The sequence below is a fragment of the Eucyclogobius newberryi genome, unplaced genomic scaffold (assembly GCF_026437365.1).
Source record: "Eucyclogobius newberryi isolate DKJ021-1_F unplaced genomic scaffold, fEucNew1.0.hap1 SCAF_22, whole genome shotgun sequence".
Classification (NCBI taxonomy): Eukaryota; Metazoa; Chordata; class Actinopteri; order Gobiiformes; family Gobiidae; genus Eucyclogobius; species Eucyclogobius newberryi.
Window position 1 is genome coordinate 25,273,458 of NW_027315857.1, and position 15,906 is coordinate 25,289,363.

At 41.6% G+C, this 15,906-nt stretch overlaps 2 protein-coding genes across 2 annotated transcripts in view; one reads left to right on the forward strand and one right to left on the reverse strand.

Annotated features, from left to right (window-relative positions):
• Nucleotides 1–10,896, forward strand: LOC140371675 (ras-related protein Rab-38). The gene is made up of 4 exons (XM_072458856.1): nt 1–193; nt 5,731–5,861; nt 7,072–7,221; nt 8,722–10,896. The coding sequence occupies exons 1-4, from the start codon at nt 4–6 to the stop codon at nt 8,917–8,919; spliced, it is 669 nt and encodes a 222-aa protein (XP_072314957.1). The 5' UTR covers nt 1–3; the 3' UTR covers nt 8,920–10,896.
• A 3,282-nt stretch (nt 10,897–14,178) lies between these two features.
• Nucleotides 14,179–15,906, reverse strand: part of LOC140371657 (uncharacterized) — a 45,089-nt gene continuing 43,361 nt past the window's right edge. Inside the window, exon 2 of the mRNA XM_072458841.1 lies at nt 14,179–14,439. Within this exon, the coding sequence (XP_072314942.1) occupies nt 14,428–14,439 (12 nt within the window). The 3' untranslated portion in view covers nt 14,179–14,427. The remainder of the gene's footprint in view (nt 14,440–15,906) is intronic.

The window sequence follows — 15,906 nt, forward strand, 5'->3', positions numbered from 1 at the left end:
GAGATGCAGCAGGAGCGGCTCCTCAAAGTGCTGGTGATCGGGGACCTCGGGGTGGGGAAGACATCCGTCATAAAGCGCTACGTGCACCAGGTGTTCTCGCAGCATTACCGCGCGACCATCGGCGTGGACTTCGCGCTCAAAGTGCTGCAGTGGGACAAGGCCGTGGTCCGGCTGCAGCTCTGGGACATCGCGGGTGAGTTTAGGACATTTATTATCACATTTGTCCTTCTCCTACACGTGAACGTATGTATTATGTACATTTATAACTGACATAAGACTGTACTTACCACATTTATAACTGACATAAGACTGTACTTACCACATTTATAACTGACATAAGACTGTACTTACCACATTTATAACTGACATAAGACTACTTAAACACGCTTTAAGAACACGCTTTAAGAACACGCTTTAAGAACACGCTTTAAGAACACGCTTTAAGAACACGCTTTGATAACACGCTTTAAGAACACGCTTTAAGAACACGCTTTAATAACACGCTTTAAGAACACGCTTTAAGAACACGCTTTAATAACACGCTTTAATAACACGCTTTAATAACACGCTTTAAGAACACGCTTTAATAACACGCTTTAAGAACACGCTTTAAGAACACGCTTTAATAACACGCTTTAATAACACGCTTTAATAACACGCTTTAAGAACACGCTTTAAGAACACGCTTTGATAACACGCTTTGATAACACGCTTTAATAACACGCTTTAATAACACGCTTTAAGAACACGCTTTAATAACACGCTTTAATAACACGCTTTAAGAACACGCTTTAAGAACACGCTTTAATAACACGCTTTAAGAACACGCTTTAAGAACACGCTTTAATAACACGCTTTAATAACGCGCTTTAATAACGCGCTTTAAGAACGCGCTTTAATAACACGCTTTAAGAACACGCTTTAAGAACACGCTTTAAGAACACGCTTTAATAACACGCTTTAATAACACGCTTTAATAACGCGCTTTAATAACGCGCTTTAAGAACGCGCTTTAATAACACGCTTTAAGAACACGCTTTAAGAACACGCTTTAATAACACGCTTTAAGAACACGCTTTAAGAACACGCTTTAAGAACACGCTTTAATAACACGCTTTAAGAACACGCTTTAATAACACGCTTTAAGAACACGCTTTAAGAACACGCTTTAATAACACGCTTTAAGAACACGCTTTAAGAACACGCTTTAAGAACACGCTTTAAGAACACGCTTTAAGAACACGCTTTAAGAACACGCTTTAAGAACACGCTTTAATAACACGCTTTAATAACACGCTTTAAGAACACGCTTTAATAACACGCTTTAAGAACACGCTTTAAGAACACGCTTTAAGAACACGCTTTAATAACACGCTTTAATAACACGCTTTAAGAACACGCTTTAAGAACACGCTTTAAGAACACGCTTTAAGAACACGCTTTAAGAACACGCTTTAATAACACGCTTTAAGAACACGCTTTAAGAACACGCTTTAAGAACACGCTTTAAGAACACGCTTTAATAACACGCTTTAAGAACACGCTTTAAGAACACGCTTTAAGAACACGCTTTAAGAACACGCTTTAAGAACACGCTTTAATAACACGCTTTAATAACACGCTTTAAGAACACGCTTTAAGAACACGCTTTGATAACACGCTTTAAGAACACGCTTTAAGAACACGCTTTAAGAACACGCTTTAAGAACACGCTTTAATAACGCGCTTTTATAACGCGCTTTAATAACGCGCTTTAAGAACGCGCTTTAATAACACGCTTTAATAACACGCTTTAAGAACACGCTTTAAGAACACGCTTTAAGAACACGCTTTAAGAACACGCTTTAATAACACGCTTTAATAACACGCTTTAATAACACGCTTTAAGAACACGCTTTAAGAACACGCTTTAAGAACACGCTTTAAGAACACGCTTTAATAACACGCTTTAATAACACGCTTTAAGAACACGCTTTAAGAACACGCTTTAATAACACGCTTTAAGAACACGCTTTAAGAACACGCTTTAAGAACACGCTTTAAGAACACGCTTTAAGAACACGCTTTAATAACACGCTTTAAGAACACGCTTTAAGAACACGCTTTAAGAACACGCTTTAAGAACACGCTTTAAGAACACGCTTTAAGAACACGCTTTAAGAACACGCTTTAATAACACGCTTTAAGAACACGCTTTAAGAACACGCTTTAATAACACGCTTTAAGAACACGCTTTAAGAACACGCTTTAAGAACACGCTTTAATAACACGCTTTAAGAACACGCTTTAATAACACGCTTTAATAACACGCTTTAAGAACACGCTTTAAGAACACGCTTTAATAACACGCTTTAAGAACACGTTTTAATAACACGCTTTAATAACACGCTTTAAGAACACGCTTTAATAACACGCTTTAATAACACGCTTTAAGAACACGCTTTAAGAACACGCTTTAAGAACACGCTTTGATAACACGCTTTAAGAACACGCTTTAAGAACACGCTTTAAGAACACGCTTTAAGAACACGCTTTGATAACACGCTTTAAGAACACGCTTTAATAACACGCTTTAAGAACACGCTTTAATAACACGCTTTAATAACACGCTTTAAGAACACGCTTTAATAACACGCTTTAAGAACACGCTTTAATAACACGCTTTAAGAACACGCTTTAAGAACACGCTTTAAGAACACGCTTTAAGAACACGCTTTAAGAACACGCTTTAAGAACACGCTTTAATAACACGCTTTAAGAACGCGCTTTAATAACGCGCTTTAATAACACGCTTTAAGAACACGCTTTAAGAACACGCTTTAATAACACGCTTTAATAACACGCTTTAAGAACACGCTTTAAGAACACGCTTTAAGAACGCGCTTTAAGAACGCGCTTTAAGAACGCGCTTTAATAACGCGCTTTAAGAACGCGCTTTAATAACACGCTTTAATAACACGCTTTAAGAACACGCTTTAAGAACACGCTTTAAGAACACGCTTTAAGAACACGCTTTAATGACACGCTTTAATGACACGCTTTAAGGACACGCTTTAAGGACACGCTTTAAGAACACGCTTTAAGAACACGCTTTAATAACACGCTTTAATAACACGCTTTAAGAACGCGCTTTAAGAACGCGCTTTAAGAACGCGCTTTAAGAACGCGCTTTAAGAACGCGCTTTAAGAACACGCTTTAAGAACACGCTTTAATAACACGCTTTAAGAACACGCTTTAAGAACACGCTTTAAGAACACGCTTTAAGAACACGCTTTAAGAACACGCTTTAAGAACACGCTTTAAGAAAACGCTTTAAGAACACGCTTTAATAACACGCTTTAATAACACGCTTTAATAACACGCTTTAAGAACACGCTTTAATAACACGCTTTAAGAACACGCTTTAAGAACACGCTTTAATAACACGCTTTAAGAACACGCTTTAATAACGCGCTTTAAGAACGCGCTTTAAGAACGCGCTTTAATAACACGCTTTAAGAACACGCTTTAAGAACACGCTTTAATAACACGCTTTAATAACACGCTTTAAGAACATGCTTTAAGAACACGCTTTAATAACACGCTTTAAGAACACGCTTTAAGAACACGCTTTAATAACACGCTTTAAGAACACGCTTTAAGAACACGCTTTAATAACACGCTTTAAGAACACGCTTTAAGAACACGCTTTAAGAACACGCTTTAATAACACGCTTTAAGAACGCGCTTTAATAACACGCTTTAAGAACACGCTTTAATAACACGCTTTAAGAACACGCTTTAATAACACGCTTTAAGAACGCGCTTTAAGAACGCGCTTTAAGAACGCGCTTTAAGAACACGCTTTAATAACACGCTTTGATAACACGCTTTAAGAACACGCTTTAATAACACGCTTTAATAACACGCTTTAAGAACACGCTTTAATAACGCGCTTTAAGAACGCGCTTTAAGAACACGCTTTAATAACACGCTTTAAGAACACGCTTTAATAACACGCTTTAAGAACACGCTTTAATAACGCGCTTTAAGAACGCGCTTTAAGAACACGCTTTAAGAACACGCTTTAAGAACACGCTTTAAGAACACGCTTTAAGAACACGCTTTAAGAACACGCTTTAAGAACACGCTTTAAGAACACGCTTTAAGAACACGCTTTAATAACACGCTTTAAGAACACGCTTTAAGAACACGCTTTAAGAACACGCTTTAAGAACACGCTTTAAGAACACGCTTTAAGAACACGCTTTAAGAACACGCTTTAAGAACACGCTTTGATAACGCGCTTTAATAACACGCTCTAGAGCGCGTTATTAAAGTGCGCTATTATAGCGTGTTATTACGGTCTAATAACACGCTTTAATAACACGCTTCTAAGGACGCGCTTTGATAACGCGCTTCAAGAACACGGGTTGTGTCATCCCTGAAAGGTCAAATAACTTCAGACTGTGTCAAAATGAACAAACAAACAGAGAAACATCTGATATTTCACATTTTAATTTTCAAAAAAATAAACTACAAAATCAAACACAAAAAAAACGGGTCTAAACCGGGTCTAAACCGGGTCTAAACCGGGTCTAAACCGGGTCTAAACCAGGTCTAAACCGGGTCTAAACCGGGTCTAAACCGGGTCTAAACCAGGTCTAAACCGGGTCTAAACCGGGTCTAAACCGGGTCTAAACCAGGTCTAAACCGGGTCTAAACCGGGTCTAAACCAGGTCTAAACCAGGTCTAAACCGGGTCTAAACCAGGTCTAAACCGGGTCTAAACCAGGTCTAAACCGGGTCTAAACCAGGTCTAAACCGGGTCTAAACCAGGACTATCCTCCAAGGCCATAACTCAATAATAAGTCCAGATTGACTCGTGGTCTTCGAGCTCACAGCCGGCTTTCACACACAAACGAAGTTATGCCTCCACAAATGCCACATACAGTATTTTAGGCCAAGTTAATGACGTCTGTGGATTAAGTAAATTAAAGTCACACTATGTACTTTTCACGCCGGCGCATTGACCCGCCGTTCTGTGGCATCGCATCAGCTCAACACTTTCCTCTGAACGACTGCTGCAGACGTAAGAGCTGAGCACACGTTTTACTAAATCATGAGCGTGCGGCCGGTCTGGAGTTCCTCTGTGGCCGTTAGCCTGTTAGCCTGTTAGCGTTAGCTTAACGTCCTGCACATGATCTCAATCTGGAGCCAGAGAATGGGGACGATTCAGCTCGACCTGCGGCCCGTGACCTCGCTCAGGCCTGCGGAGTGTGTGTGTGCGGGAAACGTGACGCTAAACCACCTCCTCCGACATGCTAACGCTTTTAACGCCGCGGCTCAGGTTGTTTTTATTTTTTTTTATCATTCATCGATGTTTCGCAAGAGTTTTTAAGGCGCAACGGGGGGACGACAATCGAATCGGTCGGCCATCTTGACGAGTGACGAGTCGAGTGACACAGCGATTCCGTTGTTTCTTCTGAAAAAAAAAAGTCTGTAAATGTCCCGAGGTTTGAGCGTTGGACCGAGCGTGAGTCGACCATAAAACGAACCCCAAAAAGTGAAGAAATGTCACTTAATCGTCTCATTTGCGAGATTACGCTCGACGTTTTTGTCTCTTTTTGAGCTCATTTCGAACCCTTTTTCATTGTGGGCAAACGCTCGATCTTCTAATGTTCTATGTCCGAAAAAACAACAGCAATATGATCATTTTTCCATTTTCCCACCTCTGTTTCCGCCGCTCAGGACAGGAGCGCTACGGACACATGACGCGCGTTTACTACCGCGAGGCAGTGGGGGCGCTGGTGGTCTTCGACATGACCCGGCTGTCCACGTTTCAGGCCGTGCTCAAGTGGAAAGGAGACCTGGACTCAAAGGTAAACGCCGATCGCCTTCGTTACGGCCGTGCGTTTACGCCAGCTTGTGTTGCGGTAGTTCCCTCCGCGGCCTGCAGATGGAGCGCTAACACCAAATGCTACAATGAGGGAACGACCGACTCAAAGAAATGTCTGGTTTTCGATGTTTTTGAAGCAGAAGTGGAAAGAGCGGTGCAAATATATAAATGTACTTAAAAGGGCCCAGGGCGGGTTTTTACCATTGTCTAGTTTTGACTTTATTTGGTGTATTTATACCTGTTGTACATACAAATTATAGTTTTACACCAATCGAGCAGGTATTTGTGGAGAAAATGTTGAAAAATCTGTAGAAAATGACAGGAAGTGACGTCACACCTCGTTCCAGTCAAAGTTTATGCAGAATTTACACAAAGAAACAACTTTTTTGACGCTCTAAACATGAATTCAACAAAATAAAATCGCTCTCATATAATTTTATTCGTCAAATAAATAAATAGTGACATTAGATGCAATTTGGCCCAGTGGTTGCTGGGTAATTTCCTACTGTGATGTCATCAATTACAAACAGGAAGTGACATTATAAACCTAAAAAATGATAATTGGATGAAATGTGTATAATTTTTTTAGCAAAATTTAAAATATATTTATCTCAACTGCATCTTAGTTCAATGAGTCATTCGACATGGCTAAAATGTACTCAAGTACAAGTACAAGTACAAGTACAGCTGCTAAAACTGTACTTGAGTAAAAAGTACACATGAAAAATAGTAGAGTACTATTTTCTACACTCCAAATTTCAATAGTTTTCCACAAAATAAATGCTAAATAAGTAAAACTCACTTAGAAAGATCATTTCACTTATATCGAGGAGGTTTTGTGTATTTTTCTCGCTTTAAGAAGGTGTAATCTTTAATGTAGTCACTTTTGGATCAATATTCATGCAAAATTTGGAAAAATGGTTTAAACTGAATTATGTTTTAAACCACATTTCCCACATTCTCTGGTCCAAAGAGAAAGAACAGCGAGACGAACGTTTTAAATGCTACTGATCAAAAACAAGTACATATATAAAACTCTGGTCAAAAATGTACAATTACTCCACAAATATACTCGGATACAGTGACGTGAGTGCTCGCAATGACTTTAGTTTAAGTTTTCTAACACATATTGTCGTTGTAAATGAGTTAAAAGGCTCGACCGTGGCTTCCGTTCTCCCGTCTCTCTCCCGCAGGTGGCGCTCAGTAACGGCCGCCCTGTTCCTGCCGTTCTCTTGGCGAACAAGTGTGACCAGCGTGGGCTCGGCCTCTGCTCCAAAGTACCCAAACTGGAGCGCTTCTCGCAGCAGTACGGCTTCGTGGGCTGGTTCGAGACGTCGGCCAAGGTTTGTCCGAGCTTCAGCTGTGAAACCTCCAAACGTTTTGAAGTACGTATGTCGTACGAATGTGTTTTTTAAGAGGTATAAGCCAGACTTGGGCAGACTTTACTGAACAACAAAACACAAAACGTCTGCATTTCCACGGTCAAATGGTCAGCTCTACGGCAGATGTTTGACCTCCGCCCTTTCCCCCGAACCGCTCTGACCTTCGGCTGAGTCGTCTCTGTCGTCTCTGTCGTTCCTTTTGTCTGTTGTTCCGAGCACAGCCTCGACATTGTGCTCGGTGCAGCGCAACGACGGCAAAAGCGCAACACATTTACACGCTCTACGGACATTTATAAACAGGTCAGAAGTCGGACACAGTTGACGGACTTCATTTTGATTTAATTTGATTTTTTTTACCTCCCGCGCTGTTTGTCTCGTCTCGATCTGTTCTGTGTGTTGGTCGTTCAATGTTTTAAGTGTTAAACGAGAAGAAACTAAAGGAACCTAAGTTGGAATAATGGAAGATTGTTCGTTCTGATCTGAAACGTACAACGCCGTAGCTTTTTTCCAAGTCCTTTTCAACTGTAAGCGAGACACTGCAGAGGAATAGGACAAATACGTACATTTAGAGACGCATTTCAAACTACATTTTTAAAAAAGCATTGAAAATTGTCATCGTGTATCACATTGTTTTCTTAAAATGGCAAAACAAATTCACTTTGTCACTTGAATCCTTGAAATGAATCGAACCAAGTTTAAATGTCTTGGTTCTGTCAAGATCAAATGTCTTTTATAGTGTTTTAATGAACTAGATTACTATAAAACTGACTAAACCAACAGAAGAAAAAATATGTAAAAATGTTAATCCTGCCCCATTTATTTAGTTATTTTTATAAATTAAATCCTTTTATATTTAAATTAAATCCTGTGTATTAAAATAATGATTAAGAAGTAACATGACTAAAGTCCATGTGACACATTAGACACTTTTCAGTAAAACAAAGGGAATTGAATTATATTTCACATTTTGACGGAATGGCGCTTTTTGATGACATCACAGAGAGATTCTGTTGCAGAACTCAGCTCTACTTCCTGTCATTTTCCAACACATTTTCTTCACAAACTGCAACTTGACTGATTTAAATCGTTTACCACGGGGACAATCTCACCAAACAACATCATAATTAGAAAAACAAGTATTTTCCATGTACAAAAATGCATAAAATATCTGCACTGGACCAAAACAGATTCGGCTAAATAATGAGTTGTAGGTGTGCGGCCTAAAGGGTTTCTGCCACACACGCTTTTATATCATGTCTTTTTTAATGAAAACTTCTGTATTTATTAAGCGTTAAATATACATATTTTTTCATCTTAAAATTTTAAAATAAATCAATAAAATTAGAAAAAAAAACTTCTTTATGCCCAAGACATTTAAAGACACCACAGACAAACCGCGTCGAACCAAACACGTGTTCCAAACGTCAGTCGTTGACACGGTCCTCTTTGTGCCGTTTCCAGGACAACACGAACATCGACTGCGCCGTGTCGTGTTTGGTGAAGCACATCATGTCGCTGCAGGACGACGCTCTGAGCTCCCACTCGCCAGCAGAGGGCGCCGTGCTGGTGCTGCCGCAGTTCCACTACCGCCCCCGGGAGAAGGGGCACGGCGCCTGCTCTGGGTGCCCCTCCCGCAGAGCCGCCGACTCGGACGATTGAAGGCGCGCTCGGGGACTTCACGCGCAGCTGGTTTTTAGGCGTTTGCGAGTTGCAAGTCCAAACCAGGCCGGGCAATCAAGGCGAGCGGCGACTGACCAATCAAATGTAAAATGTCCCTGTGTCACAACTATATTTTAAACCGTTCCTAAATATGTCGGTGTAATCCCTCATTCGTCCAGGCGTGTTCCATAGTAGAAAAAAAAAAAAAACGTTCCTAAATATATTCAAATAAGGCCGTTTCCCCCTCACGTCGTTTATGCCCTTTTTCCATGAGTCACGTCCCGGCTCGGCGCTCGTGGCCCCGCCCAGCCCTGACTGCATTTCAAGTAAAACTAAGCGTGGAAACACAGCAACACATGACGACTGCTGCACGCTACGATATCGTAAAACATCAGCAGAACTGCCACAGTCGCTGCCAGTAAAGTAAAGGGCGAATTGAGGACACAGAGGAAGGATACAAACACAGAGAACGGTGAACAGGACAAATAAAATAGCCTTAAAAGTACTCCCTGCGTTAAGTGTGGAGATTACAAGTAGAGTTACATTTATTAGACCCAAGTAGATGTCAATAATGTACTTTTATTGTTTTGAATGGGAGAGGTTTATGTACAAAAGTCACACTTTGGGACCCTCGAGAGTACTTTATACGACCATCTACACTCAAACTACATACAGTTTCGTGAACAGTACAAACAAATACAGTATTTTCCGGACTATAAGTCGCACCAGCCAAAAAATGCATAATAGAGAAGAAAAAAAACATTTAAGTCGCACTGGAGTACGAAATGCTGTTACAAGTGTGAAAATAACAAATAATATCACATATAAGTCGCTCCGGAGTATAAGTATATAAGTATAAATATAAGTATAAGTCGCACCCCGGCCAAAACTATGAAAAAAGTTGCGACTTATAGTCTGGAAAATACGGTACATATATTTTTAAAAGCTAAATGTATGAGACCCTTGTATTTATCAATAATATTTGGTGCATTAGAGAGATTTATGTACAAAAACACTGCATATCTCCAGTCACTTCCATTATAGACATAAGCTCTGACTAAAACATTATAATAAGATCCATTCCAATAGAAATATGAACATAAGGTTTGATAGTGTTGGTCTGAAGGTGAAGACCCTGTGACCGCCCCCTTGTGGCCCCTGTGAACACGTAACTCCGCCCAAAACTTAAGAGAATGTTTCTTTCACTGGGGCCACAAATGCTAGAAAGCCGTGATATTTACACTGAAAACACAAGGAATTAATTATTACTCAAATCAAACATCACTTTTAGGGTCTTGTCCTCCTTTAAGTGTTAAAACAAATCATTCAGTTTAATAGCAGTCTTTACCCTGTTTTTTAAAAAGTTTCCTCTGTTCCTACTCTGTGTTGCAACACTGGAATTTCCCCATTGTGGGACAAATAAATGTTATCTTATCTAAATGTTTAATGTCTGTCCCACCACATTGTCCAACTTGTCCCACTTTTACTACGATCACTCCAAATCCAAGACGAGCAAAAAGCCGAGCTTCAACCCTTTTGCATTTGTTTGTGTTTATGTGTTTAGCTGGGACGGTGCATGTTCAGGAACATGTCTCCATCTGTCCTTTCTAAAGTTAAAGCCAATAATCAATCCTAATGTCCTGATGAATGTCTTTAAAGTACGTTATCAAAGGGGAGATGATGTCAAATAAACTTTAAGCCACTCCAAAAAGTGACAAGGCGAACAGGTGAGTTTAAAAGACAAGGCTGGCCAGGTTCCAAATCATTTACAAAGTCTTTATTTAACAATAGATGCAGCACAAAAACTAATCATATTCGTAACAAGCCATGGTTTTCCTCTTAAATTGGAAACCTTCTTGGAGAAAGAGATCCTTTAGAGACATTTAAATCCCGCCTGAAAACATACCTCTTCACCCAAGCTTATGACCTCCCCCTCCCCCAGCCTCCTCTACCCCACTGTCTACTCTTCTACCCCCGTCACACCCCCATCATTGTCTTTGTACTTCTTCTGTCTTGCTTATTTTATCTGTTCTTTTTTTTTTACCGGACTACATTATTGTGTACTGTACGTGCTGTCCCCCCCTGCCTGTAAATACCCTCCCCCTTTTTCTACATGTCAAAGCTTTGGGTCATTGAAAAGCTATATAATAAAAGGTATTATTATTATTATTATTATTATTATCCTGCTTGTGCCCAGGCAAGAGAATGTAAAACTGAGCGTGACTGGCTTCTTTTGCTGCACAAATGTACCTTCACTATCAACAGGGGCGTAAAACGTTATTTTACAGGGGGGCCAGCAAGGGCCAGTCAAGTCAAAAATATAAACCACCAATGCAATAACATTTAAATATTTTAACCGAGGCAGGTTTGCTCGGGGATGTCCAATGTTCTGCTGCATTTTTGTTCTTGTTTTTGCCCATAATAAAGGATAAAGGACCTATAAGTTGGTGAAACCTCATGTGTCATTCCTCATTGGCCCAATCTCAAAGCCTTCAGTAGCAGTTTTTATTTCATGTTTAAGGGAGAACACCAGCCTTCTGCACACCCAAAGGTGGTAGGCCTGATGATGATGATGAATGAACTGATACAGACAAACCACGTCAGCGCAACAAACTTTAGCTCAGACTGCTCCAACTACACAAGGAGAAGGAACAGAACCAGCCGAAAGAAGCGACACACGGGATGGGACGACTCTAAAAGACAAGTAGAATATGTCATTGTAGTTGAATATGTGTTTTCTGTGGCTTTGCGGAAGAACCCGGGTGTACGAACTACAACATGACATCCATCAATACAAACAGAAAGTGTGATGTTAAGTCCTTCTTTGAATGAACCGACCTTTAACAGAAATAAGACAAAAACTAGGATTAAATATGGGACAAAAACAGCAAAATAAAATCTAAATAGTCAAATGGAGTAGTGCATGCCAGTGTGCTGGATCCACACTGGTCATCACTTCTCGGTCTGGACTCTCTGAAGTCTGATCTCCAGCTCTTTCAGTCTGACTTTAGGTTCACACGATCCAGCCTCAGCAGCTCCGTCTCCTTTAGTTTGTTCAAGACGATTCGCCTTCAGAGGAGCAGGTTTTCTGAAAGGTCTCCCACACTGGTCAGAGCTGAAGCTTTGCACTTTAGAACGACCGATTTGAACATGTCTCAGATGACTCGACCCAGCTCTAAAAGCTTTCCCACACTCTTCACAGACAAAAGTCTTTTCTCCGGTGTGGATCCTGTTAGCATAGACACTATATTTTAAATAAATCCCAAAGGGTGGAGGTGTATAGGGTCATAAAGATTGTATAGGGTTATAAAGATTACCTGGAGAATGAATTAGACAAGAAAAACAGTGGTGTTGGGTGTTGAGAGATACCCGTTACGTTACCAGAATCCTTTTGGTAAAATAACTCCACACAGTGGCCAAAGGTGGAAAGGCAAGTTTATTTGTAGAGCACATTTCATACACAAGGAAATTCAAAAGTGCTTCACAGCAGGAAAAAATGCGTTAAAAATCAGATACACATGACAGAAATCACAAAACAGATCGAGAAGAGTGCAAAAAAAATGCTTTCAGTCACATGCACAGCTAAACAAAACAGTTTTTAGCTTAGATTTGAACATTGCCAGAGTAGAACCTGTCTCACATCTTCAGGAAGAATTTTAGCTGCATAAAACTGAAACATAGACTCTCCATGTTTAGTCCTGACTCTGGCACCAGCAGGAGGCCGGTCCATGTTTAGTCCTGACTCTGGGCACCAGCAGGAGGCCGGTCCATGTTTAGTCCTGACTCTGGCACCAGCAGGAGGCCGGTCCATGTTTAGTCCTGACTCTGGGCACCAGCAGGAGGCCGGTCCATGTTTAGTCCTGACTCTGGCACCAGCAGGAGGCCGGTCCATGTTTAGTCCTGACTCTGGCACCAGCAGGAGGCCGGTCCATGTTTAGTCCTGACTCTGGCACCAGCAGGAGGCCGGTCCATGTTTAGTCCTGACTCTGGCACCAGCAGGAGGACGGTCCATGTTTAGTCCTGACTCTGGCACCAGCAGGAGGCCGGTCCATGTTTAGTCCTGACTCTGGCACCAGCAGGAGGACGGTCCATGTTTAGTCCTGACTCTGGCACCAGCAGGAGGCCGGTCCATGTTTAGTCCTGACTCTGGCACCAGCAGGAGGCCGGTCCATGTTTAGTCCTGACTCTGGGCACCAGCAGGAGGCCGGTCCATGTTTAGTCCTGACTCTGGCACCAGCAGGAGGCCGGTCCATGTTTAGTCCTGACTCTGGCACCAGCAGGAGGTCGGTCCATGTTTAGTCCTGACTCTGGGCACCAGCAGGAGGCCGGTCCATGTTTAGTCCTGACTCTGGCACCGGCAGGAGGCCGGTCCATGTTTAGTCCTGACTCTGGCACCAGCAGGAGGCCGGTCCATGTTTAGTCTTGACTCTGGCACCAGCAGGAGGCCGGTTCCTGAGGTCCTCAGAGTCTGAGATGGTTCATATGGCACTAACATGTCATAGATGTACTTTGGTGCTAGGCCATGGAGAGACTTGTACACAAGCAGAGCTGCTTTAAAGTCTATTCTCTGGGCCATAAGGAGCCAGTGCAGAGACCCGAGAACAGGACTAATGTGATGGTACTTCCTGGTTCTAGACACAAGCAGCAGGGTCCCGATATCTACAACTATCTAATTCAATCTCCAGGTAATCTGACCCTAAACACCTCAAACCTTTGGGATTGAATGAAAGTATTCATAAACTTCTCTCTCCATGGCTGCTTTGTCGCCAATACCTATATTTTAAAATTGCGTGTCCCGCCCATCTATCAACACTGTTTGTTTTCACCAAAAGGGGGCGGGGACATGCTGGTGGCACAGGGAGTCACGTATGACCGGAGACATCTATAAATGTTTGGAATAAAAATTAAGAACCTATTCACTTCATTCCGGAAGCCTGCCTGGGCACTGCCATACGATGCAATACCTCTGCCAGTTCTATTAGTTCACATCGGGCTAGCGACCACGAGAGAAAATATGTTCTACATGGACTAAAATGCAGTTTTTGGGCCGCCCAGGGAATCGGTTCATCGTTGACTTGTTGGTCACATGGACATTAGACATTTTACACAAATCAATCTACTTTAGAGTCTAATCTAATTTAGCTGCGAGACTTTATTCTCGTTCTCCACTTACACCAACGGATTTCCTGCCGCACAGGAAGTGCCATTACAACAAACGTGCTGATCACGGGGAAAAAGAGGGAAAAGTGGAGAATGTTTATTGATCTATAAATACAACTCTGCGCTCGAGTGTATTATCTGTGGAAATTCCAAGTTGAAATGGCTGATGGATAAATAATATTAATGGCATACGGAGCCAACCCGCAGTCAAATGGATCCACACTGGTCATCACTTCTCGGTCTGGACTCTCTGAAGCCTGAACTCCAGCTTTTTCAGTCTGACTTTGGGTTCACGTGATCCAGCCTCAGCAGCTCCGTCTCCTTTAGTTTGTTCAAGACGATGCGCCTTCAGAGGAGCAGGTTTTCAAACTCTCCCACGCCGGTCAGAGCTGCAGCTTTGCTCTTTAGAATGACAGATTTTATTGTGTCTCCCACGACTTGACCCACATCTAAAAGCCTTCCCACACTCTTCACAGACAAAAGGTTTTTCTCCAGTGTGGACTCTCATATGAAACACTAAACTGCTTGAGTGGGTATATACCTTCTCACAAACATCACAGCGGTACGGTTTTACTCCCGTGTGAGTTCGGTAGTGCCTGGAAAGGTCCTGTGATGTTTTAAACGCCTTCTCACACTGGTCACATTGGTGCGACCTCTCATCTCTGTGGATCCGGTGGTGTATTAAGAGCTGCTTATCGGTCGTACAGGTTTTCCCACACTGGTCACACTCAAAAGGCTTCTCTCCAGTGTGGATCCTCCTGTGGTCTTTGAGATGATCCTCTCGACCAAACCTCTTACCACAAACATCACAGCTGTGTAGTTTCTCTCCAGTGTGGATTCTCATGTGTGACACTAAGTGGCTTGACTGGGAAAATGCCTTCTCACAAACCTCACAGTCGTACGGTTTCTCCCCAGTGTGGATTCTCCTGTGTGACACTAAGGTGCTTGAACTGGAAAATTTCTTCTCACAAACATCACAGCTGTAAGGTTTCTCTCCAGTGTGAACTCTGGTGTGGCGCTTGAGATGACTTGCGGTAGAAAAACTGGTTCCACACTGGTCACACTCGTATGTTTTATCTCTCGTGTGAGTTCTGTAGTGTCTCTTGAGTGCAGAAGCAGAGCACCATATCTTTCCACACTGGTCACAGGTGAACTGCATTCTTCTGATGAATTTGTAGATCTGCCAAGAACACAGAAAACTGATGGTCAAGTAATAATAATATTAAATAAATAACTTTAAAAGAGTGTGAAGTGGCTGTGTTTAACTGTGAGAAAAAGCTGTTCTGGATTCCCAAAAAATGTTTTACAAGCTTCAGTGAGTTATGAAATGAAACTGTTTCTAGTAGAATGTGAACAGGCTCTGGCTTTAGTCATTTTGGAAAAGGATAAAAAGGTTTATTTCATAGTTCTTCAAAAACTAAAAAAATGTTATATCAAAGTTTTTAGTCTATGATAAACAGCAAAGAGGATTTTTCAAAGTCTTTATTTGTTGCATACAGGGAAACAGGCAGAACAGAGCTCGTTCCCGAGTCCAGAGTTGAACTGTGGTTTAACTAGACGTTATTTGGGTCTGATGTAATGATGTCAGCTTTAAGATGATTTGTACCGGTTTACAGATAATTAGGAAAGGATACAAAGTAAGCTTCATGTTGTCACTGGTGTGATCTGTGCTGAAGTTCACTTTTATTCTTGGGTTTTTGGCCGAGTTCAGCGTATTTAATTCCAGCGCCGCCTCAGTCAGAGCCATGAATGGTTTACAACAATGAATCGAGTCATTTGATTATCATTTTATTGATTGTCATTTTATTTTATTATCTATTTAAACAA